This window comes from Suricata suricatta, chromosome 15 (assembly GCF_006229205.1).
Source record: "Suricata suricatta isolate VVHF042 chromosome 15, meerkat_22Aug2017_6uvM2_HiC, whole genome shotgun sequence".
In the NCBI taxonomy this organism is placed as follows: Eukaryota; Metazoa; Chordata; class Mammalia; order Carnivora; family Herpestidae; genus Suricata; species Suricata suricatta.
In genome coordinates this window covers 4,387,107-4,413,928 of record NC_043714.1, presented here as the reverse complement: position 1 = coordinate 4,413,928, position 26,822 = coordinate 4,387,107, and the positions used below count along the sequence as shown (strand labels likewise).

Genomic DNA, 26,822 nt, shown 5'->3' with positions numbered 1-26,822 from the left:
TATATAGTCACACAAATAGAACATTCTCTTTTTTGCTCTGAACCTCACCATGGCTATTTTTTGCATTGAAAATAAGGCTTATTTTGGGCTCCATCCAATAAGCATCGAAAACGTACCAAAGAGGGACACCTGGGTGGCTCAGTAGGTTAAGCGTCCAGCTCATGGTTTCAGCTCAGGTCATGATCTCACGGGTTCGTGAGTTCGAGTCTGGCATCGGGCTCTGCCATGACAGTGCAGAGCCTGCTTGGGATTCTCTCTCTCCCATTCTACCCCTCCCTGGCTGTCTGTTGCTCTCAAAATAAATTAATTAATAAAAAAAGGTACCAAAAAGGCTTTGATATACTGTGTTCTCACTATAAACCAGGATGAAGGTAAACATCATTTCATCTCATGAGATTCCATCCAGATTCATTATATTGAGATTGTGACTCACTTATAACACATACGTACCTTTACATACACGTGTATTATGTATATGTAAATGTCTTTTGGTGGAAATGCCTGTTGTTTTAAGTGTACTTTAAACTATCAGTTATGTGGTCATGAGATACCATTTGACTCATAAACATGTTGCCAGAAAACGTCATATTCTATACTTTAAATGTGGACTGATTTAAAATTAAGTCCCTAACATTTTCCTAAAGATCTTAAGGTAAATCGTGGACCTATAACGGTAGCATCTGTAGCTGGGTCATTGCAATTGGAGTGAGAGCATCTACTTAAAATGTCATGGAGTTTCAGGAGAATTTAGATTTTTCTCCGTTACACAACCTTCTGATTTTAAAAATGAGTTTGCTATTCATCACTTCTGGGATGTGATGGGGTAAGGGGGCCAATGATGCCACAGTAGTTTGCAAAACCCTTTTGGGATCTGTTAGGATATGAAAGGTGCCAACTATTAATGTGACTTAACATGTACTGTGTGCCAAGCGTGCTCTAAGTACATGCCAGAGCAAATGACTTCACCTTTTTAACTCAAATCCTCCTTTTTTTTTTTAAACAGTCTTTCTGGTTGTCCGATTGCTGCAGCTGAAAAATTGGCAATGTCCCAAGACAAAAGTCAGCTTGATTCTCCCAAAGCCGGGCAGTGTCCTGACCAGGTTCACAGGTACGACTCTCCCATGGTGCCCTGGGAGCCTGTCCGTGCCATGCTCCCACACAAGGGGCCCCGTCCCCTTGCATGTCAGTTCACTGTGGACTGACCTTCATTCGCAGCTACCGGTATCAGAGAGGCTGGCCCCGTGAATCACACTCTCACTTATGTGAGCTGTCAGACCGTCCAGAAGTTCACCATGAAATTAATCTGCATGTTAAGGAAACATGATGTGGGCGAATCTAAAAGAAATAAAGTAGGGGCTCCTGGGTGGCTCAGTTAAGCATCAGACTCTTCGGCACAAGTCATGATCTCACAATTCATGTGCTTGAGCCCCGTGTCTGGCTCTGCGTGGATAGCCTAATGGTGTGGAGCCTGCTTGGGATTCTCTCTCTCTCCCTCTGCCTCTCCCCTGCTTTGGTTTATGCGCTCTCTGGCTCTCTTTCCCTCTTCAAAGTAAATAAGCATAAATCAAGAAATAAAGTTTATAACATATATAAACACTAAGTGCAACCCATCCCCCACTAGTCAGGTAAGCACTCCTGCGATCATCGATGGATTAACCTTTCTGCCGACAGACAAGTGCCGTCAAGAACCACTCACACTCCCGCATTCTTCTGTCCCAGTCATACATACAGTTCCTTTAAAACAAAAACTCATTCCAGGCATCGATAACTATTAATGAAGTCTCTCCTGTTTGCACCAGGTACTTCATAATTGCCAGCAGGTTGGAAATCTTACGTATACCTCAGTAATAAACTCTGTGTGATGACACAGTGTGAAGTTATATGATTATTAATATAAAAATCATTTATGTAGGGAAAGTGATTTCAGGGTTAAAATAGATGGCCAGGTGTTTATCGTTGTTCCTGAGACACTGATGTGCAAAATAGTTACCAGGAGTATCTTCAAGATATGGCTTCCTTTAATATTTGCTCTTATAGATTTCATTAGAAGAGTCAAAATCACATGAGTGGAGAACATATGTCAAGCAAAGATCAAGAATTACTGAATAACTAGCAATTAAAGATCTTACAACAAAGGGGAGCCTGGGTGGCTCAGTCGGTTAAGCATCTGACTTTGGCTTGGGTCATGATCTCTCAGTTTGTGAGTTCAAGCCCTACATCGGGCTCTGTGCTGATAACTAGGAGCCTGGAGCCTTTCTGATTCTGTGTCTCCCTCTCTCTCTGCCCCTCCCCTGCTCATTCTCTCTCTCTCTCTCTTTCTCTCTCTCTTTCAAAAATAAATAAATAAACTTTTTTTAAAAAGATTAGAAAAATCTTACAACAAAATTCTTGGGTAATATGACCATAGTATCTAGTTTCTTCCTAAGGAGGTTATTTATCAAATATGAAGATAGCATGAAGTTTTAGTTTGCTAATTTCTGGAAAAAAATAAATGTTTTAAAATTTTTATTTATTTTTTGTATTTATTTTTGAGAGACAGAGAGAGACAGCATGAGCAGGGGAGGGTCAGAGAGAGAGGGAGGCACAGAATCCGAAGCAGGCTCCAGGCTCTGAGCTAGCTGTCAGCCCAGAGCCCGATGCGGGGCTCGAAGCCACGAACCGTGAGATCATGACCTGAGCCAAAGCCAAACACTCAACCGACTGAGCCACCCAGGAGCCCCATAAATGTTGTTTTAGACTAGAATGCTGATATATTAGGGATAGAAACCAAGTTATATATACAATAATAAGATCAACTAACTACTCAAATATTTTTATGTAGCAGCTAAAATGTATTTTACCTAATCCAAGAAATATCTTTGAGACTTTGACGTTCAGACAGGCCAGGCGTGTTTTGGTAAAAAAACAAAAGAAAAACACTTATGTATTTTTGATATTTCTAAATTCTGAGAAGTGTACTTGTTTATGTTCTTTCACCATTAGACCATATTTGTGTTTTTCTTGGTCACACAAATATCATGCCCTTGTTTGATCCAAATACAGTAGAACTGAGGAAATAGTTAATTCAGACTTAACTTGGATTAAGATAATTCTATTGAAAAATGTGATGGCTATTCTAATGTGGTAATTGTGCTTCATACTGAAATGATGGCAGTTTAATAAATAATTTAAATACTTAAAGTATTATTTTTATCAATAAAAACATTCAGACGAAAGGGGAAAAGGGTGAGAAGCCTAAGAAACTCATAGTTCGGAAGTCAAGTTTCCCGTGCCTGTGCTGCCCCTGCCCCTGCCAGGCTCCAGTCCGCTTTGCTAAAGGAGAACAGGCTCAGCCTTGCTTCTTCGAACTGACTGTAATGCCATCTCAACACTGGCTACAATCGTGACTTTTCACTGCCAATCTGTTTAACAGTCCTAACGAGCAGAATGTGCACACCTTGTCAGTGCCCTACTGATAGTTCTGTGGCACTTTCCTCTGTGGAGCTCAAAGCTCTAATGGTCATCAAATACTTGCTGCTCATTCCATCTGCATGAGATGAATGCAAAATTGCACATTCCTTTTTTACCCATGGGGGACTCGGACCCACAACATGCTACCTCGTCCTAGCCACCCGGAGTCCTTAGTGCCTCCTGTCTCTCGCTCCTGGCACAGAGCACTCTGCTTCATCCTGCTGTGACCACGGCTCTTTGCCACAGTGCACTGTCTCTGTGGGTACCAACAGGCATGACACATTCGATCTGCTTTAAATTCTGATGCTAATATGCTCACTAAGAGTTTCATCATATTTCTTTTGAACTTGCCCCCTTTTCCTTCAGGACAAGCTTGGTGAAACAAATTGAATTCAATTTCCGATCACAAGCCATCACCTCCCCCAGAGCCACGGTGTCGAAAGAACAAGAGAAGTTTGGAAAAGTACCATTTGATTATGCCAGTTTTGATGCCCAGGTTTTTGGCAAACGCCCTCTCGTACAAACAGGTCAAGGACGAAAAACGCCACCATTTCCTGAGTGTAAGCTTCAAATCCTGATCCTTTTTCCAAAAGCTGCACCTTGTCTAAATGTCTTTGGGGGTGGGGGTGTACTCAAATGCTATTTACTGCAGGGAGGAGAGAAAATATATGGTACAGTGAAATAAAATAAGGAAAACGATAGCACATTGATCAGTGTTCTGATTTAACATGTAGTTACACTGAATATGGTGCATAGTTAATGGACTAATTATTCTACACTATTGTGCCATTGTTGAATTGAAATACAGTAAGTCTAAAGAAGTATTTAGTTCACATTTATTGGGATTGGGATTAACATATTGAAACTGTAATTGTCATCACCATTTTGACTCATACTGAAATTATGGAAAAGTACTTCATAAAGTATTGAAATGCTACTTAAAATGGAACTTAAATCTGCAAGAACATCTAGTCCGAAAGTGAGAGAAAAAGTGAAAAGTCTAAGAAACTCACAGTTTGGAATCGAGATTTTTACTAGAGGGCAATATGGTGATGAAGGAGCTGGTTAGCCACATATTTAAGAATTAATATAGAGTCATTTAAAATGTGTTAATACTCTAATGATGCCACTTCGCTGTAGAGATTGGAGCATAAAGATGCTTTAATATATGCAAGTTGGTGTTTTTACTAACACATTTCTTCAAGTGTCTTAGAGTCTTTGGATATTCTAATGAAAAGTAAGAGAGCCGAGCTTGGGAGAAACCCGGGCATGATTTCTGTGTCATGATAACAGTCCCGAGGAGAGAAGCAGACTTATTCCCCGATTTGAGTTCTCTGTAGATCGTGGATTATTTACAGCATACACATCCATGGAGTCCCTTCCATCTCCTACCTAGTGACCTAGACTGAGGGCTCTTAGGGCACATTCTGTGTGCTTCACTCCGTGATGTTGGCCACTCCTTTCAAAGAACTGGAATGTTATAGAAAACATCGTGGTGATACACAGACTCAAAAGGCGTTGGCCTATTGAGAGCAAGTACATTACACTCCAAAAGATATTTTATCTATTCTTACCCAAAACGGGCCCAGCCGACCTAAATAACACTGACAACCTGTTAGGTTCAGGAAACAAATTACAGATGCACACACGCACGCACAATGTCTTCTATTATAAAAATGCAAGATATACACACATGCATACACATACACATATATGTTTAATTCAGCAATCTATATACTCATCTAAACACAGATATTGACTTAAAAATGCAAGCCATTCAGTGACATAACTATAGAAATAACATTTGGTAATGCTTTAAATTACTTTCCAAAAAATAGCGATCAAATATTTAGAATAAGCAAAATAAATAACTTTCCTGTTCTCCCCCTGAAATCTCGGGTGTCTCTCCGGTGACTCTGAGTGATGACACACGGCATGAAGAGAAATACGGTTAATTTCCTCTCTCAGCAATGCCTTGGTGTCACACCAGAAACATAAAACGGAAACTCAGCCTTGATAACTGAATTGCCTTTCTACTCACTCTGAGGATGTGTTCTCTGTCCTCTACTCATCATGTTCTATCTAAACATGCAAAATGCCAGCCCATTAAAGACTCTGCCATGCGTTTAGTTCCATCTAGTTGGACATGAAGAACAACTTCTCCTGGTTGAAGCACATGACAAACCTGAATATCAAATAATAAAAATGCAGTGCTATGTCTACATATAAGCTGTTACCAGGAAAACAAATGTTCAAAGGGCACAGTTTTGTCTCGCCAGGAATTCCTGATCCTCACACATACACGGTTTCTAGATGTATGAGTCTTAAGCTTCTATAATCTCTGATGGGTTTTGCTAATGCAGTTTTTAATCTACAATTCTTGCCACCAGTCCTTCCAGTGCACCTGCCATATAACATGAGTTATACAGTTTTTACCATCAGAAGTGTAAATACGAAAAATATTAAGAGACTAGCCATTCTTCCCCAGCAATCACAGCATTTGTTCTGTGAACCTCTGTGAGAACTGATCTGAATAACCTTTGTTTACTGTACCAATAGACAATGGATCGTGTGTTTTTTTAATTTGTTCTTCACCTATTTCAGCGCAAGGAGTTATATCTTTAAAACAAGTCTGTTTAATCACGAAAACCAGGTCCGCGCAATTGCTAATCAAATCTCTCTTCAACAGCAAAGCATTTTTCAAATCCAGGGAAATTTCCGAACCGACTGCCTAGTGCCGGCGCCCACACACAGAGCCCTGGCCAAGCCAGCTCTTACAGCTACGGTCAGTGTGGTGAAGACACCCACATAGCAGCAGCTGCTGCCATCCTGAACCTCTCCACCCGCTGCAGGGAAGCTGCAGACATCCTCTCCAACAAACCACAGAGTCTGCATGCCAAGGTAGGCCAGTCCAAGAGCCCGGAGGGTGGGCCGGCGACTGAACCGTGAGAATAAACTGCCTTTCATGCTCCTAACCACAGTCACCACCATGCCACTCCCCTACCCCTAAGGCACATACCTTCCTCGTCTTAGGAAGACACAGGAAGGAGCACTGATTGGGATGACCGGTGTTCCGGACGGTGGTCTCCCAGAGTCTGGGCAGACCGGAGCTACCGAGATGTGTAGATTTCAAACCTACCTTTGTGTCGGGGACTTTGGCACACAAGAAAGAGGCTGGCCGTTAAGATCAGTGTGAACAATGGAAGCATATTTTTCCATCAGAGATGACAGGGAATGTCTGAGGACACAGTGACTAGGGAAACGGTTGTGAAATTGACTCCTGCGATTTTGTTATTTGTACACATTACTACTGTGCAGTGTAAGAGAATCTCTGTTGCTATGGTATTCTCAAAGGACACGCAGTAAACCCTAGATACAGTAAAGTAAGAAGAGATGTTTTGGGACATGGCGTGGGGACAGGGGGGGTAACTTGAGAACTCAGAGCATTCAAATCCAAAATCAAATTCTGCGAACTTTCCGAAGGTGCCGCATTTCTGAAGCCCATAAAATTAATCACATTTCTCTACTAATCTCTGCTTTCTAACAATGAGAAGTAGACATCCATGTTTAGGATACCTTGATGACAACAAAAAGCAGGGGTCCTCCATGTCTTCCTTCTGAAGAGGAGGGGTTGTAAGAGCTGTTCTCTGATGGTCAGCAGAATGCCGTAAGTCCTATCTCCCCCAAGGGCTCGGTTACAAGGAATGCTCTTCCTACTTCGATGGCTGAGGCCAGCTGAAATGAAGCGCCCAGGCTTGTCTGGAGAAGAGAGTTTACCCCTGCTTTACGTGGGAGATCTCCTGAGTGAAACTCTAACCCCAAAACTCGGGCGACTAGAGTGGATGGCTCCCTTCCTCCCTGTCGGCGCAGCCCCGTCCCTGGTGTGGTCAGCTGCTCACCTACGCCTGCCAGGCATTCAGGAGACGAGGGAACGCAGTGCCATGGAGCATTTGACAGAAGAATCGGAATTAGCTTCTGGACAAACCTGAGCCAAGTAAACCCCAGGAAGTGTTGGTGGCCAAAAACCACTCAAAAACAATTTTTAAACAAATGAGGTTCTTAAACAAAGAAAAATGCATCCTCTGAAAACTATATAGAAAATACCATGCTATCTAAATTCAACGGAATTTCGGTCAGAAAGTATTTAGAAAAGTGAATGTTTTAGGCTGCTTTGCAGGGCTACTTTAGTTGATTTTTATTCATTTTTTTTAAACCTGAGTAAATTTCTCCTTTTTAGAAGGATGTTCTCATACATAGCTAGTTGGAGAAAGACTGAAGTGTCTTCCCTCTTGGGCTTTGTGTTATTTGTTTGTTAAGGCTGCCCTTTGAGAATAAAAGCACCGGTATTATAATGATCGATGCTACCCAATACTTGGGTTGTAGAATGAAAGCTTCCCATCTGCACGTGTGCATATTTTTCTGTTTTTCAGAATTCTGCCTTTAACCTTTATATTCTCCACATTCTGTTTGTTGCCAGAGCCACGTAGTGAATCAAACAAAGATAACGAAAATTTGAGGGCATTTTCCCTTATCGATATATATGTTTTGTTCTTTTCTTGAATACTTTCTGCTCAGAAGCGTGACTGTTAAATTGGCACATTCCAAAAATCCAAATAAGAGACTTCTGCGTCTATTCTTACGCCCCTGTCGGGAGCACGGTGTGTGCCAGGTTCCTCTGTGGGGCGGATGCTCCCGCCCGGGCTGACAGGAACCACACTGTGTGTCCCAAGTCTTACCCACAGAAGCCAACCCACTGACGTGATGGCGAGGATGGAAGAGACACAGAGTATAACAATCGACTTTTAGGCGAGTTTCCTACACTAGCAGTTTAAAAAGCCATTTTCCTACAGCAGTGGTTAAAATAGGATGAATGCATCCTCCCTACCGGGTCACTTTGGGCAACTTCCTCTCCCAGGCACACATTCACACACAACAGTAATGATTTGCAGAACTCTCTCCTCGCTGGACCCTATGCTCCAAATATAAAGGAGAACCTCATAAATTCCTGAAACCACACACACACACAAATAATAATTGTAGCAAAAAAAGAGGAAAAGCCAAAGTAATTAACCCCGAAAAATGGCCTCTGATCAAAGAGGGCCCCGTGTAGGCTAGTTTTATTCAGTGTTACACTTTGCTCTGTGCCCTTTTCTTAATCTAGGATTAACTATGTATAAACAGGCCTCCCCTCCTTGTTGAATGCTAGCCTGATTCTCTATCCACGATGATTTGATTTTTCCTCCGTGGTGGCTACCATGCTCATTTCTGCTAGCCAAAACCTGTAGGTGTCTCGAGCTTCTTGTTTAGAAGGAAAGATGTAGAGATCTACAGATTTGCCCATTCCACTTTCATAGCTGAACGGAAAAGCATTTTTGATGTGCTGGAGAAATACTCTGGCTGATGGCCTCTTCTTTGTACCCACCAAATGTCTATGAGGGTTCACCTGCCCAAGCCACATGTTTGATCCTGCCCCTGACCCAGCCTTCAAGAAGCTTATGGACAAGGCAGAAAGAGAGAAATCGTTGTCTCAGGTGGAGAGAGAGGTGTTCATTTCTAATGGTAAGGGGAGGCAGGAGAGGCCTTTAACAGAACTTGGCTGATGGCAGACATCTCATTTCTGTGACAGACGGAATGAGCTTCTTGGACTTTGCTTAAAGGGCCCAGTTGAAGAACAAATTATAAATCATGCTGTCACATGTGGGCATGACCTTTTGAAAATCAAGCCAAAGGACACTAACTTTGAAATTGCCTTCATACCCACTTGCTGAGGCAAAGACAGATTTTCTTTGTGCTACGTGTAAGCTCACAACTGAATCCAAGTTGAGTGGGAGGTCGGAGTTGATGATTTTGTGCAAAATCCCTATTCTCATGGAAAACAATGGGAGCAGAGACCAACTTCAGAGAGGCAAGAGAACAATGAGTTTCTACACCATCTAGAAACAATGGAGGACAACATGGATACTCTACATTGTTCCCCTGAAGTTTTGCAGTCCCAAGCCACAGCCTACCTAACACTCAGGGTCCTTCAGGGATCCTTTCCCCACACTGTGTTGAGAAAAGTTAGTGCTAACATTGCCCATCACTGCCCAAATGAGTCCATTATGACCTGAAAGCAGATAGTTTTTTTATGTTTTTAAATGTTTTATTTATTTTTGAGAGACAGAGAGAGAGCAGGGGAAGGTCAGAGAGAGGGAGAGACACAGAATCTGAAGACAGGCTATAGGTTCTGAGCCAGCTGTCAGCACAGAGCCTTATGTGGGGCTTGAACCCACAAACCATGAGATCATGACCTGAGCCAAAGTCGGATACTCAGCCAACTGAGCCACCCAGGCGCCCCAGACCTGAAAGCAGATCTTAAAAGGAAATATTTATTTGTTAAAATACAATGCAGCATGTGCAACACACATCTACACCACTCAAATCACCTGTATTGTTGTTTTAAATATCTCTTTGAATCAAGTCAGAAGAAAAAGTTAGTAATATCAACATCAGTGGATATCGTCATGGTTCAGGGTAATTTGGTCTGGAGCATGAGCCTTCTCTTGATACCAGTGCTTTCACTGGTTCTCAGAATTGTATAATGTTCTTTATTTTAATTTGGAATTAATAGGAGTTTGCAAAACGTTCATGGGCCACAACCTCAAACGCTCTCTCTTTTGTCTGGTGGCCGTCGCTGCTGTTGTGAGCACGGCATTCAGTAGAAACGGGCAGCAGACACAGAGCGAAAGGCCAGGGTTTGCAGAGTGTGCTGAGCACTTTCCTCTGGCCCCTGAGAGCACGTGCCAGCACATGTCGGAGACACTGCCCGTTGCCTTCCCTCCTCCTACTCTCAGCAGCAGAGGTAGGAACACACACGCGGTCTATCTTTATCCCCATCACTTCTGCTTGCCAAGCATTCTGTTGTTTGTTTTGGTGTTTTCCCCACCTGTTTAGACAAAGTGGCATATGCACAGGGTGCCTTAAAAGAAAACAAAAAACTGACATTTGCTTGAAATGTTTAAAGTTCAAAGTCTGTTTTGTGCTTGAATAAGGCCGAGAAACAACATGATAACACTTCACCATTCTTCCTGCCGGGTATCCAAACTAGCCTGATGGCTCTCGGGAGGCTCGGAATCCAAAAGCAGCTCTTTCAGTAACTTGAGTATTGTGTTGGATTGTATCATCTATTTTAAGTGAAATGTTTTAAGAGATTTGGGTCAGAGATCACAAGGAACAGATTGGTGTGTGTGTGTGTATATACTTAACAATTCTCTCTTTGCCTCTGAGTGCGGTGGCAGTGGGATGTCTCTTTTGGCATCGAAAACCCAACCAAATTGTCATTATTATTCGTTGTCATTTACTGAACACCTACTATGTGCCAGACACCGTGAATAAGCACATAGCTTATGTTTATTCTTTTTAATTCTTCTAGAAACTGTGTAAGGAAGATGTCATCCCATTTAGAAGATGAAGAAATAGTAGCATGGAGACATTAAATAATTTTTTTCTGAGTGGCACAGATGTTAACTGTTGGAGCTAACATTTTAATTCGTACCTATCCAACTTCTTATGCTCTTAAATATCTTACCAATATGTGTTACGTAGACTGCTAACCAACTTAAGACTTTTCACACTGACTTTGATTCCAAATCTCAGACAATGACTTTTGAAACAGGGTTAGAAATGTAATTTTCATCTCATACCTTATGTCAGGTACTGATTTTTCCCCTGAATTCCATCATTCTGTTCATACTGAGCACACTTCATAAGTTGATACTCTGAACTTAATAGTTTTGATACTCAAGTACTGTTTAGTAAGAATAAGATAGTTTCATTTCATTTTTTATGGTTAATACCCTGCCTGCTTTGACAACATTAAATAGCTTTCAGATAGCTTCCAATACAGGAAAGATCCTCTCCAAACAAAGCACCCAGCAGCAAAAGTGAAAGAACACGAGCTGGAAGATGAAAGCCAGGGGCTAATTAATTACAGCAGACGCCTAAGCGGAGGGATACTTCCTGTTAGCCACGTCAAAAAGGGAGAGAAGGTCTATCTTATGTTCATGGAAAACTTGTTGAATAAGGAAAACAATGCTGCTTGGTATATCTGTTTTGAGAGTTAACCATTTTCGCAATCAGAATTTTTACGATAAAGTTCTCTTTTTGCTGTTACTTCATCGCCATCTTTGAGTGTATACTTTTTTCACTGTTAAAACCATATACGTCTGTCATTTGCCTGGAAAATATAGGAGGCTTGCTTTAAGACTACCTTCTAAATCCAAGTACAGTAATTTCTGTGTTTTCCCTTTTGTTCTTCAAAAACAAATGTCTGCCGTTTCCACCTGGTTGTAAGCATAGTAGGGATTCAGGGTTGTTTCCTGCTTTTTGTGATAGATATCTTTTCCTGGTTGCAATAGAAGCCTCATAATTATCATTTTACTGGTTGTATAATGTGCCCTTATATAGATATAGCATAATTTCATTAATCATTCTCTGTTGGTGGACATCTGAATCGTCTCTTATTTTATAATACCAGTAAGGATTTTAAGGAATAATTATTTCAACTTTGAGTTGAATAAGAGGTCTATTTATTAAATTACCTTTCACTTCTTTTCTATGCATAACGCATGCTTCTTGATGGCAGGAGCAACATGTTTTTCAATTTTCTTTTCCCCCAAGTACAGAAGCTTGAACACATTGATTCTGAAGGATTTAATTAATAAATACATCCTACGTGGCACATGTACCTCAAAAGTGGCTGAAGTGATGTCACTTCTAAGTTGGAAAGTGCATGGGTAGTATCAGACCTCTATCTACCCTCAAAAAAAAAAAACCTTTAAATTTAAATTGATATGATCACAATCAGGATCTGGAATGGCACTTTGAGAAATCAGAATATGGGAGGGGTCCACGTCACAGCCCCTCCCACCACCCCCTCCGTTTTGTGCTTTTGTTTGGAGGATGAGGCGCAGAGAGGAGTGATGTCTACTGATACGGCTCTGAATAAAAATCCATGCAGTAAACGTGTGCTCCACCCATCGATGGGCAGAAAGGGACCCTTCCCTGGTACTGTGTGTAATTGTTGAATGCATCTGCGCGCTCACTTAAAGCCCATCTGTACCCTGCTGCCCAAACGTGCTTTCTCCCTGTCAGATCAGGTGCTCGGAGCAGCCGGCTGGGGGACGGGATGTACTAGAGTGCCTCTTTTAAACATTAGGAGTGATTTTTTTCCCCAGTCAGCTCATTATTACTTAAGATGTAGAATCATAACAACTCTGACAATCTTTGATGTTTTATTTACTATTTGAATTTTCTTCTGTAATAATTAAAATACATGTTGTCTTGGAATAGTTGATATTTTTTTCAGGGAGATCGAATCTGCACTATTTATGGGTTTTGCACTATAAAACTCTGCAGCCCAGTCACATGGCTTCTTTTTCCTAAGCCATCTGTCACAGAGGTCTGGAATTTTATGTGACTGTTCGTTGTGCAGTCTTAACCCAAGTTTTTTATCTTTTTTTTATGAAAAATGTCACCAACTACAATATTTAGCATTTTACTTTACATTGGCCATTAAACGTGATTACTATAGCTCTGTTTCATTGCTACAGTTACATTTCAGTTAGGAAGCCAAGAATTATTTCGATGTGCTCACAGCAGACTACATTATTATATCCCAGAGAAAGCACATGGCACGGATATGGTTAATATCTTGGGTTTTTGTAACTAAGGTTTATTAATGCTGGTATAAAAACGTATTTGATATCATACAGATGGCATAAGATGTTGTGGTTACTAAGTTATTATCCCGGATAAGCTGCACTGTCAAATTCAGGGCTTAAAACTATCACAGGAGATTAAACTATTTACTAAAAAGGACTGAAAGATATAGCCAAAGCATCTTAGTGCAAACATATTAGAAGTATATTTACCTCCCACAAATGGAGTAAAGCATATCTACCTCATAGGCTGAGAGACTGGAAATAGGGACTTTGCAGGTAAAACAAGCGAACAGAAGAGGGGCTTTATTTTCTAATCAGGAGCCAGCGGGGCGCCTCTGGTGCCCTGCTACCTTGGCCCACACCTCAGTGGCAACTGTTGAGGAGGGGGAGGCAGGGTGTAAATGGGGAGTTAAAATCAATCCCCCGGGAAGTAACTGGCTACCATATGCGTTAGGGATCTTGCTAACATATTCAGAGACTCTTGCTTTGCCAGCCAAAAAGGGGAGGAAAAAAAAAAAGCAGAGACATTGTCCAAGATTTCATTGTGAACTGGTGGATCATAGCGGAAATACCGGAGAGGTGCTTATCTGACCCAGTTAGGAAAGAGACACGCGTGCTGTCCCGCGTCCTGAGTTACTGGACTGCAGTGTCCGCGGTTGCGGAGAGCACAGAGGCTGTCCTTAGGCCCATGTCCTTGGAAGATCCAAAGGACCCCGGCAGCTGTGGGGACTTGAACCTTAAAAACAACAACGACAACAACATAGCCAAAGGTTTCCCAAGGAGAAACGCTGTGAAGTACAGTGACTTTGAAGTTTCATACCAAGTTATCTGAAAAATAATCGTCTTTACTCTGCAGTTTCGCTGTAGGAAGTACTCCCAAGCAGTCCTGACTGCGGGCACCCCTCCCCCAGTCAACAAAGGCTGGCCGGCTCCCTCCCGCCCGCCCCCACACCTTAGCAAAGCTTTTCCGGTTCAAGTTACCCAGGGTAAAAGGCCACGTTCATATTAATCTAGTATTTCCATAAAAATTCTCTTGCAGCTGGTTATTTTTGCCTATATTCGTGTTAGATTAATACTGTGATGGGGGGCGAGCTGGGAAGTGGTGTAGTGCCTTTTTATAAACTCAAGTGTTAATGCTATAAATGATGAATTGAGAGTGATAATTCTGCAAGCCAGGAAAGGAGATTTAAAGCTAAACTTCAAAAAAAAATTATATAAAACAGGGTTAGCCAATACGTGTAGCATTTGGAACATCTTATTTATATTAGGCTCTACTTTGTTTAAACCCAGAAACACGACGCTAATGGTGCTGCTCTTAAAAGTCTGCCTAAGAATTGAACATTAACCAAAGCAAATCAGAAAGCTAGATTTTAAATCAGATATACTTACATAAAAGCTTGCATTTAAAATGATCCCTTAAAAGCCCCACATGGCTAGGCTCTAACTGCAAACTGCTTAAATGTTTTTCTGTTTCCTATTGTATACCAGGGAGCCGAGATAGAAGTGGATGAAAATGGCACATTGGACTTAAGCCTGAAAAAAAATCGAATCCTGGACAAAGCTGCACCCCTAACTTCCTCTAACACCTCTATTCCAACTCCTTCTTCTTCCCCATTCAAAACAAGCAGCATTTTGGTGAATGCAGCCTTCTATCAGGCTCTCTGTGATCAAGAGGGCTGGGACACGCCTGTCAACTATAGCAAAGCTCATGGGAAGACAGAGGAGGAGAAAGAGGTATTGTTTCAATATGTCAATCACTAAGTTTAAGACAGAGCATGATCGGAGAGTGTGCTTAGCTTTTTCCTCCTGAATTACTTTTCATATTCCTGTGTAGATAATACCTAATTCTGTACCTTGTTTCAGGTGGGGATCTTAAACTTTGACCTAAGAACTTGAGACATGTATCCAATTTTTCCTGTCACTTACCTGCAATGATGTTACTATAGTAAATGTTATCCCCAGTTGGGCTACGATTGTTGCACTGTGTAGGGGGGTCACATTCTCCATCTCTTCAGAAGATAGAGGGCTGTAAGGTGCCGTGTGTGTATAACTCAGCACTGATATGCCAACTCACTTGCTCTTTCTAAACTAGAGGGTAGAAGAGGAAATCAAATCAGAGATAAGTAAGAGTCCGGGATAAGTGTTAAATTCATTTCCTTGGTTTCATGAAGGAACTATATTAGCATATCTACATATAGAGCCATTGGCTGAGGTATTTGGACCATGAATGTTGGGTGTCTAAATTCTGTCAATCCCAAAGTCAAGGACATGCATGTGTGTATTTGGTTATCTTGGAGTAGTTTCACCATTGAAAGTCAGATGATGTGCCAATGCAGGATACATCAAGTCTTCGTCTCCCTAGTTTGAGCCACCTGGCTTAGTCTGGTTAGCCCTGACTTAGTGTCATCCAGAAGAATTCATGGCCAGAAAGCTCTGCTGTTAGACTCTATATCATTACAAATGGGACCCTGTTACATTAGTGACTTATTTTGCTTTGCTGTTTGTCAGGAAACTTGTCAATACTTGCTGGTTGATCTGTTCAAAGAACTAAAATAGCTACTGTCTTTGGAAGCGTGCATCACCTTTTTCAGCTTATTGAAGTTCATAAACTTTTGAGGGAAATACAAATTTGATTTTAGCACGTGCTTTAACATCTCAGAGCACAAGTTGACAGAAACAAGCGTAAGTGTGACATAGTGATCACAAGATTGGGTTGTTTCTCCAATTCCTCTCCTTTCCTTCCTTCCTCCCTTCCTTCCTCCCTTCCTTCCTTTCCTTCCTTCCTCCCTTCCGTCCTCCCTTCCGTCCTCCCTTCTGTCCTCCCTTCTTCCCTCCCTTCTTCCTTCTTTTTTCCTTGCCTTATCCCTTTCTTCCTTCTCCCTCCTTCTTTTTTTCTTTCCTCCTTCCTCCCTCCCTCCTGCCTTGAGCCCACTTTCCCTGGAGTCTCCATGTCCAGGCAGTAACTTACATTCTGAGGACGCAGCACCAGATAGGTGAACCTTCCCCCACATTTGTGCTTGGTCTCCTAGGAGCTCTGCCAGGTAATCAGATACAGTGATAAATGGAACAGCACAAGCAAGGACACGAAGTAAAAAGGAATGCCAGCCCTACTGAGGCTAGTCAAGGACAGGATCCCTGGGGCGTCTCTCAGGATCCAGAGCAGACTCTGTGTCACCACCACCCATCACAGAGAAATGAGAGGGGAATTCACCAACAGTGGCTTCTGATTACATTCTGCCATAGTGGTCTTCGTCATTGTATTCTGCTTGGCTTCACAAAACTTGGCTAAAGTATTTAGGGACGGTCTTAGTTAATCGATCATCACATGATTTTAGAAGGACCATTTCTAAAAATAATATATGTTTGACTCGGATCAGTATAAAACTAATACCTGCAAAGTATAAGAAGCAAGTTTACCTCAAATGAGGACCACAGACCAGCAAACCTGTGTCTCTTCCCCCCACCACAATCCCCCTGCCATTTCCCTTCCTTCCTCCCTTCCTGTTACAAAGTAACAAGAGCTGCACCTAACTTCTGTTTATCTTTATGATCTGGAAGTCTGTCAGTATTCACATTAACTGAGTGTGCTGCACCACTGCTCTGAAATGGAGATAAGGAAGCAGTCGTGGATTGTTAGGAATCACAATCACAATGAGATAGGGATTGTTGATTCAACCCCTCCGTCTGCAGTAGCCAGCTTTGAGAATGGCCATACCCCCAAAACTGCTTAATCCCCAGCTAGTCCCAGATCTGAGCAGACCACGGCACAGCCCACTCTACACCACCAAAAGGAAACTTAATCCGAGTGAAAAGATCTGTTGTTGGGGGTTCAGTACAAGTCTTAGGTCACATGAAGGATAGTATTTATGAAGCAAGCATAACTGTGTCCCTATCCTTGGATGAATCCCATAAGGATATAACCCATCTTGTTTGGAGATATTTCCGTGTCCTGTGCAGGGTGGGATGTAGACTTTCTGTCCCCACCCTTGGGACTGGGCTATAAATGGACCATGGTCAATAGTCACCAGAAATCTTTCCTCCAGTGTCAAACATACTGATTCAGTCTTGAGTAGTAATGAATTTGTGTTGGATGGGTTTTTGTTTTCATTTAGGGTCTATTGTAATGTTTGATCTTGGTTATGATTTTTGTCAACATTGCATTTGGAGGGTCTAGTAAATACCTGAGAGACCCTCTTTGGCTATACCTCTTATCACTCAGCCAGAAAATGAGATCTCATAAGAAATATTTTATCTTTATTTCCAATCTCATTTTTCTGCATAATTCCAAGAAACATCTAGATTTACTTTGGACGCTTCAGAGATTCAACCGGAGTATATTCTTATCTAATGCTTATGTATCTGTGACAGTGTTTTATTTCCCACGAAAATCGTAGGGAAAACAGATTTGTTTAGATTAGGTTTCTGCTCTTTTCAGAATGGCTTACTTACTTCAGGTCTGACAGTACAGTCTTCTACTGCTACAGTTTACAACCTAAGCATTCTGAAATCTGGAATCCAGAAGCTTTGTGGAAATTCAGGGTCACTAAGAATAATAAGAGAGGATGTTGAAGATGCTAACTGAGTTCTCAGAGTCAGAGTGCTTGCCATAGATTTGAGTTGACAATATTTTTAAGCTTAATATTTATTGTCACTGCTATTTGACCATGAGCGATCCATTGCTTGGGGAAACCGTGCCTGTTGGGGGACACACACACACACACACACACACACACACACACACACATACACACACATGTTTCTGAAACACTGTAACTCCCTAAGGCAATTTCTCAACCCTCCTTTTTGTGCCTTGGTCTGTGCCAAGGTAATCTACAAATATCATTTTTCACCCTGTTCTGAATCTCGTAAATGAAACCTGTGAGACTTGGTAGTTACTATTTGAAAAAATAGATTGTCTTCATTGTGCTCATTATGAAAGTAGGAGAGGGACACAGTAAGGATAAAGATAAGGGATCTTCAGATGCAGTCTCATCAACCTGACAATCCTGAAAAGCAGGATTATTGACAAAGTTTTTGGAGGAGAAAATTGAGGCTCAAGGAGATAAAGTTGGTTCTTGGTCATATAGAAATTAAGAAATGGGCCTGGGATTTCCTAAAATGAAGAAAGAGAAGGAGGGAGAAAATGAAGAGAAGGAAAAGCCTAAAAAGCACACCAGATAATGGTGACAGCTAGGAAATATTGAGAATTAGAAAGGAAAGAGAAGAAGAGAACCATGAAGAAGTGGTACTTGGCAGGGTGTGGCCGAGGGAGCAATGTTCTACCGTGCTTCCAGGACAGCAGGACCAAACCGCCCTTGACCCTGATCTACAGGACATGACCACGCTTTTCCAGTGAGCCCCGACAGGATGCTGTGCTCGGTACAGGCAATAAGCTGTGAATGACGGTCGGTTCCGATCTGACATCCCTGTCCTTCCCATACCCACCTCTACCACCGCTCTGTGACCTGCCACACAGGACACTCACACACACACCACCAGAACCAGAGCGATTATTTCTAATTCATTGTTATCTAGTTCATATGCACAACAGTTGCTTAATTTTGGTGGTAATTTTCAGAAAATATTGTCTGTCTCTCTCAGTGAAATAGCCTGTCCAGATGCCCCCTACAAAAAAAAAATTTGAATCTGGAAAAAGCTCAAAATATCTTGAAAGGAAAGTGCGGAGAAATAACTAGGGCTGTGAGTTGCATTCAACTGTCAGTTCTCCAAAGATTTCAGGGCTTAAAATGTTAAAAGTGCCAGATGCTATTATCTGTTATTCATGTTACCATTATGTTCTGGTCTTCACTGAAATCAATATAAACTTCCATCTGTACATTAAAGGAATTTCATTGCACCCATGTAGTTTCTAAATGCACCGCATATATGCCACATTCTCTTACATATCCAGAGGATAGAATTATTATTTTTAAAATTATATTTGAAATTTGGAAAAAAATTCTTCCTAGTGATATTGACTCATTTTTTACTGGGTGCTATTTAAAAATTTTTCTAATATAAAATGCTTGTGCAACAAAATTAGGAATTCTTTCGGTGATGGTTGTCTGTATACACGCTCTCTGCAGGTTTCTAGGGATAGGATGCTGCGTAAAGAAAAGGGAAAAAGACAATTATTTCATGATGTAATTACATGCATAAGAGTCTATAGTTTTCATAAGAAGCTGTGAAATATTTAAAAAGTCATATCCAATAAAATTATTCTATTAAAACATTACCACATGTTCCTATTCCAAATTAAATGCCACATATTCTCCAAGCATTATGTTTGTATACATTTTAGTCACAATAATAGCATAAATTTTCATAACTGATCATTTCTTTCAAAATCCCTTATTCTCTTGCCTTCCATAATGTATAGATTCAGCAGTTCAACAATAGCTTATAAACTTTATATGTTTTTTATATTCATCTATAAATGTCCATGCCTTTAGGTATACTTAACTTTATCATAAAGAAAATAATAAAAGGCTCTTTTTCATTTTATGCCATTTTTGAAAAAAAATTCAGCACCTAAATAGGAAAACAAAGGCTGTTTCACACGGAAACAATATTGGATTCGGCATTTGTATCTATTTTCAAAAAGCCAAGACATTTATAAATTATAGTGGAAAACACAATCCGGGTGGAATCCAGATAGCACCAAATGGTGGTATTATCAGGTTTAAGATCTTATAATTAGGAACTGCTTCATGTTAGGCATTTACACTGTAAAACTTGAAAAAGATAAGCACCATCCATCTATTTTGCTATGGGTTCCATGGAAGTAGCATCCAAGTGGCATTTCTTTGTGTATCTTAGAAGGCAGCTACTATCAAGCACCCATTTCTCTTTATTTCTAAATGGCGTATTATGATCTACTATTTTCAAACATATACAATTCAATAAAATAAAAGACTTAGAACCACAAAGAATATAAAGAAAGAAATTGTACCAAACCAGGTTTTATTAATTTGGTCCGCAGATGGTGTTACTTGAGATGGTTTACCAATGTATTTACCACTGTGTAGTTGTGTGAATTGTTATCCAAGTAATTAATGAAAATGGTTACACTTGCCTTTATGACTGAAATCAAGGTTTAAAGTTTACCTTGGCTGGAAAAACCCTGGGATTTTGTTTTTGCATTGATTTAAGTGCAGACTCAGATTTATTAAAATTATTAAAATATACTATATACATTTTATTATATATGTTATATTTTGCCCTCACATTTTTATATCCATTTGACTTAAGTGAGATTTACCTTGAATAATTCAGAATAGTTTTCTCATTTTCAATAGATCAGTACTTTTGAGAATTAGAATAGTGTTCTCTATTAATCTGATTTAATATTAAATCCAGGAAGTATTATATTTACTGGATATAAGCTGAAGGATGAGTGTAAGCTAATTATGTAATTGAGAAAACCATCATTAGTTTTCTGTAAGATAATATAGCAGACGGTATATAAGTTATTGAAAGGATTAATAACTCTTCCTTATGAAATCTAGATCAGTGTTAAGCTTAGAAGAAAGCTGAAGAAATTAGTGGTAATTCAGCAGGAAATTCCATCCAATGAGTAAAAGCATTACAAGATACTAAGCAAAAGAAGTAACTTAAGAAAAATAGGAAATGATGTGAGAATAAAAGCACTTACCCAGAAAAATCAAACCAAATGCCTAAATATTGTGGACCAGTTATTACATATTTAAACAACTTAAATCTTAACTTTTTGTGTATCAGAGAGAACATTGTGTTAACCTAAATTTACTTATTCTTTTTTTTAAATTTTGTGGTTCGCTTTTGCAATTTTTCTTTTGTTTTACCAAAGACTACTGTGTACATAAAGAACTGTTTCTATGTTCTTGAGGAAACATCCATTATGCCATGAAATCTGAAACATATTCATTAAATAGCTCAAGAAATGCCTCTGTAGTTCTATTTGCCAAAATGTCCTCATGAATTATAATTTTCTTGTCTTCACCAAGGATAGAGGTCCATCATAATCAGTATATACTCTTATACTTACTATCTCTTAAATTTTGAGTGCAAATCCTATGAGGAAATTCAGTGATGACTTAAAATACAGTTGTCTTTTCAGGGTTTTCTAATGCCCTTTGTGCTTCTGTATTTTTTTTTCTTTTTTTCAGAAAGACCCTGTGAGCACTCTAGAAAATTTAGAGGAAAAAAAGTTTCCTGGAGAGGCCTCGATACCGAGTCCTAAACCCAAGCTCCATGCAAGAGACCTCAAAAAAGAGCTTATTACGTAAGTCACCTTCCATGGCATACTCCAGGAGATTCTAGAATTAGGAGACTCAAGTTCATAATTCTGAATAATATTATCCTGGCTTATATAGCTGATTTGAGGAATGTTTTAGGGCAATTTCAACCAATCAATAGTTAAATGGTCTATAGGTACCTAAATTTATGCTTAGAACTAAGAGAAGTACAAAAAACAAAGGGTACGTGACAAGATTTCACGCTAAGAAATGATTTAAAAAGACAGAACCAACGTGAAACAATGAGAAACGTGTACATTTTTGTTCTGTTTGCCTAATTGGAACTGTGTTGTGCTTGTTCCACTGAGTCATGCTTAACGCAGTACCTCTCAGGTACTAGGCTCATGGCCTCAGACAACGTTTGTTAACTCATTTGAACCTCCAGTTTTGTAAATGTCAAAAAGGGATATAGTCATCTCATGAAGTTGTGGAAATCTAATGAAATAATCTATAAGAATATATAAAATGCCTAGCGAATAGAATGCTTTCACTTTATGATAATTATTTCGCCTTGTGGCACAAACTAAAACATAGTATTCTAAGTAGGATTATTGCATTTTATCCACTAAAGGATACATATTTTTTAATGGGAAGTACATTAATTTATGTTCCTATTGAAATTTTTTGAGAAATTAATGATGCTTAATTAGAATTTAAACAATTATTACATTGAAATTTTTAAAATATTACATCTGTGTTTGAAGTACAGATGGCAGCCATTTTATTTTTGATTTTACAATAAATACAAGGTGCCTGTCAGTAAATTAATGTTCCTTTCCCTAACATAATTAACAGTATCATTATCATAAGATGATACGAAAATCTTACTACCCATAGGTCTAACCTCCCTCACAGACTCATAGATTTTCCTGGAAGGAAGAACCAAGGGTGACTGGGTGGCTTAGTCAGTTGACTCTTGATTTCGGTTCAGGTCATGTACCCAGGGTCATGGGATCAAGCCCTACATCAGGCTTCATGCTGAGTGTGGAGCCTGCTTAAGATTGTCTCTCTCCCTCTCCCTCTGCCCCTTTCCCCTGCTTGTGCTCTCTCTCTCTCTCAAATTAAAACAAAAACAAAAACCAGTCCACGTTTCTCTTTTTGGACAGGAATTTTTACATTAAATCTTGGGATTCTATTAAAACTCAATTAACATTTTCACAAATGATGAGTGTAGTGATTCTATAAAGTCAGTTGTGATGAAGGAGTGAAAGATCCAGAATCCATTCTTTTTTCTTTTCTTTTTCATCTCATTTCATTTCTTTTATTTTCTTTTTAGTTGCTTGAAGTTTATTTATTTATTTTGAGAGATAGCACAAGCAAGGGCAAGTCCGAGAGAGAAAGATAGAGAATCCCAAGCAGGCTGTGCACGGTCAGCATGGAGCCCAACATGGGGTTTGATCCCACAAACTGCGAGATCATGACCTGAGCCCAAATCAAGAGCTGGATGATTAACCAGCTGAGCCACCCAGACACTCTAGACCCAGAATCCATTCTTAAGGAGTAACATCTTTTTAGGACTATGTGGGTCTAGCTATTCTCTCTGTGCCAGTGGAAAAAGTGTTTATTCAGAAATGATTTTTAAAAATTATTTAAATGTGTATTTATTTTTGAGAGAGATAGAGAACGAGAGAGAGAGAGTGCGTGAATGGGGAAGGGGCAGAGAGAGAGGGAGACACAGAATCCAAAGCAGGCTCCAGGCTCTGAGCTGTCAGCACAGAGCCTAACATGGGGCTTGAACTCTTGAATGGTGAGATCATGACCTGAGCTGAAGTTGGACATTTAACCAATGGAGCCACCTAGGCGACCCTTCAGTAACAACTTTTTGTGTCCTTACCGTGTGTTAGTAGGCACATAGATGCTGGGAATTCAAAGTCAAACAAACTATGCCCTTCCAGAAGGTGCCTCTAGGGAAATGAACAGGATGTAGGGATAGAGAATGTTGCTTCTGGGTTGGGTGAATGAGTTGAAGAAATGTTTATGTTTTGATCAGAAGTTCTTCATCTGACCCTACCGACTCCAGAAGACTCCAGAAGACAGTGTTTCAGTGAGTGTATGAGCCTTATAACATTTACTATAAATTATTACTTGGGTAAGGGAGTTAATGGTTTTCATCACCTTCTCAAAGGGTTCTGTGACTCCAAGATACCCAGTGACAGTAAATACTAGTTAAGACTGCAGTAGAGGCTGGGAGCAGGGACCAGGTTTGGGGAGGGAAGAGGCCCTGAGCTGAGCCCCAAGGACCAGCTGGACCTGGAGAGAGAGAATGAGAATGGAATCAAGCAGGACGGGGCCTTGAGAAGAGTGCCCGGTTGCAGGCTTGCACTCGCAAGCCACGGGTGTTTAAACAGAAAAGTGAGCCCGTGGTGTATACCTTACAGGAACAGTGTGAGGAATTATTCTGAGGCTGGGGGCCCTCGGGGACTGTGCCAGGAAGGTCACCCTAAACATTGATGGGGAGACTCAGACATGAGATCATGAGAAAGTCTAGAATGAAAGGGATAGAGTGCTCATTACAGAACAGGAGGAACACACCTGAGAGTGTGGGGGGAAAAAAGCCCACAGAGAATACAGAAATGAGGCTGTTTAGAGATTCAGGAGGTTGACTACAGAAAATGATTGCCATGGGAGCAAAAAGCTAAGAAAATCCCAAATTGGGCATTTGGTACTATTGACTTGCACCCTAAGTTCAAGGAGGTTAAGAAAATGCTAGGCAAATCTTGGGAAAATGGGTCTTTCAAAGTGGTGGAGGCAGAGAAGGGAGTACAAGGTGGGGAAATCCAGAGGCATGTGTGCCCAGGGATAGCCACCAAATGACTGCAGTGACAATAGGTAGGATTATGGACCTCGAGCAGCTCTCACAGCCTTGTTTTGCTAACTTTGCAGATCACTGACCGTGTGTGGTTTGAACTTAGAGTGTGATTCACACAAGTTCCTTCTGGATATGACTTGACCTGGGCATTGTCAACTTAAACACCTCCTCCTGACCTGCCTTTCACCTCAACCCCCCATCTCTTCCTTTACAGCTAAACTCCTCAAGCAAGTTGTCGCTACTGTGTGACTCAGTTACTCTCCTGAATTTCTCTCAGGCAGACTTTCCCATTTATCGCCTGCCCCAAGCATCCCTTAGTTCTCCAGAGGACCCATCTAGGTGTGGTTTCTTGGTCCTCTTGACCCTACTTAAAAGGGCTGCGGGATTCAACAGAGCTGATCATGTCCTCCTCTGTCTTCTTCACCTGCTGGGTACTGCACTTCGGGGCAGGATCCCGCCTCATCTGGTACCCCTTCTTAGACTCCTGGGACGTCCTCCAGAGACAGAATGTCTCAGAGCTCAATCCTGGAACCTCTTCTCTCCTCTGTCTACACTCAGTCCTTTGGGTGTAGGATGGTTTTTGGAGCCATCTATACTCCAAAGACTCCCAAGCTTACGGTCACCTCCAGACCCACGTCCAAGGGCCCATGGGGAATGAGCTGCCCCTCCCACGAGACCCTGCCCCTCTCTCTCCACCAGTCACCTCCTCTGCTCTTCCCCTAGCGCTTCTTCACAGCCTCCTGTTGCTGTTCTCTCCCCGGAGGAATTCCGGAACTCCCCACGGATCTCTCTCACTCTTCTCTCAAATGTCACTTGCCTGAGGGGTATTCCTGGATCCTGTATCCACCCCCCACCCCCAGCCCCTGTTCCGGACCTCCTGTTGTCCCTAGGTGTTTACCACACTCATCCATTTTGCGTGCCTCATCCTCTGTTGTCCGTCTTCCCTAGAGCAGAGGAGCCAGGAAGGCAGGGGGTTCTTCTTTGATTTCCTCCTACATCCTCGCCATTGGTGAATAATGTTTACCACTCCTTTCCCAGCCACACGCATGAATTGGGAGCAGGCAACACATCTCAAATGCTGCTGCTCGCCTTGCACGCCGAAAGTGTTCAATAAAATTATTCCTAGGGCAACACTGGTTTGTCGTAGTGACGTGTGACTGATATTTCAATAATCTTCGATTGCATTCTTTATGGGTTTCATAGGCAAACATTACTGGCTCAACTACCATGTTTTCTTAGTTCAGTGTTCACCTGGAGCCCAGCTGGGACAGTGTGACAGAGGGAATGCCCAACACACTGAAGCTTCAATATCATGCAACCTTGTTCCCTCCCAGAGGGGACTGCGGTCAGCCATACACTGTCTCCCTCGTGGGAGGAATCTCCATATGCGTTTAGTTTCTGCATCTTATTCTAAATATCTTCAAAAGTGGCAAATTTTCATCCTTTGAAAGTAGATCTTGGGAAATTGTGAGAGTCATTACAGATTAAATATAGTGTAAAAGATTGAATATTAACCTGCATTCCCATTTTGAGCAGACAAACAAAAAGACATTTAAAATTTTTTTGTAATGGGCGCTTCTCCCTGGGACAAAGTGCATACAACAGAGGAAGAGCTTTAAAAACATTGTGAACAGTTTTTGGAATCCGATCATGAATCCTAGGAAATTAACTCTGCAGAGACCTCATGGTCGTCCCTCATTTTCCAGACACATGAGCGCTTCACCAGCACCGCGGATCTGTGTGTCACTGCAGTAGGACGCAAGTTTCGTAAAAGTCTTCCTACTCTCTACTTCCATCCTTTGTATTTTATTTATTTTGTGTGTGTTTTTTTAATGCTTTATTTTCAAATTGGTTTCCATAATACTCCCAGTGATTCTCCCCCACAAGTGCCCCCCACCATGACCGTCACCTCCTTCTTCCCTCCCTCTCCCCCTTCAGTCCATGGTTCGTTTTCAGTATTCAATAGTCTTTCATGATTTGTGTCCCTCACTCTCCCCAGCTGTCTTTCCCCCTTCCTCTCCCTATGGTCCTCTGTTAGGTTTCTCCTGTTAGACGTATGAGTGCAAACATATGGTATCTGTCCTTCTCTGCCTGACTTATTTCACTTAGCATGACACCCTCGAGGTCCATCCACTTTTCTACAAATGGCCAGATTCCATTCTTTCTCATTGCCATGTAGTACTCCATTGTGTATATATACCACATCTTCTTGATCCACTCATCAGGTGATGGACATTTAGGCTCTTTCCATGTTTTGGCTATTGTTGACATTGCTGCTCTGAAGATTGGGGTACATGTGCTCCTATGCATCAGCATTTCTGTGTCTCTTGGGTAAATTCCCAGCAGGGCTATTGCTGGGTCATAGGGGAGTTCTATGGATAGTTTTTTGAGGAGCCTCCACACTGTTTTCCAGAGCGGCTGCACCAGTTTACATTCCCACCAACAGTGTAGGAGGGTGCACATCTCTCCACACCCTCGCCAGCATCTACATTCTCTTGATTTATTTTAGTGACTCTGACTGGTGTGAGGTGGTATCTCAGTGTGGTTTTGATTTGTATTTCCCTTATGATGAGTGATGCTGAGCAT

The 26,822-nt window shown here is 41.1% G+C and overlaps 1 protein-coding gene across 1 annotated transcript in view; it reads left to right on the top strand.

Moving 5' to 3' along the window:
* ST18 (ST18 C2H2C-type zinc finger transcription factor) overlaps positions 1-26,822 on the top strand; it is a 148,174-nt gene that overhangs the window by 95,881 nt on the left and 25,471 nt on the right. The window contains exons 12-17 of the mRNA XM_029923786.1: positions 1,004-1,108; positions 3,817-4,010; positions 6,140-6,351; positions 14,640-14,885; positions 21,299-21,414; positions 23,418-23,471. Of these exons, the coding sequence (XP_029779646.1) occupies positions 1,004-1,108; positions 3,817-4,010; positions 6,140-6,351; positions 14,640-14,885; positions 21,299-21,414; positions 23,418-23,471 (927 nt within the window). The remainder of the gene's footprint in view (positions 1-1,003; positions 1,109-3,816; positions 4,011-6,139; positions 6,352-14,639; positions 14,886-21,298; positions 21,415-23,417; positions 23,472-26,822) is intronic.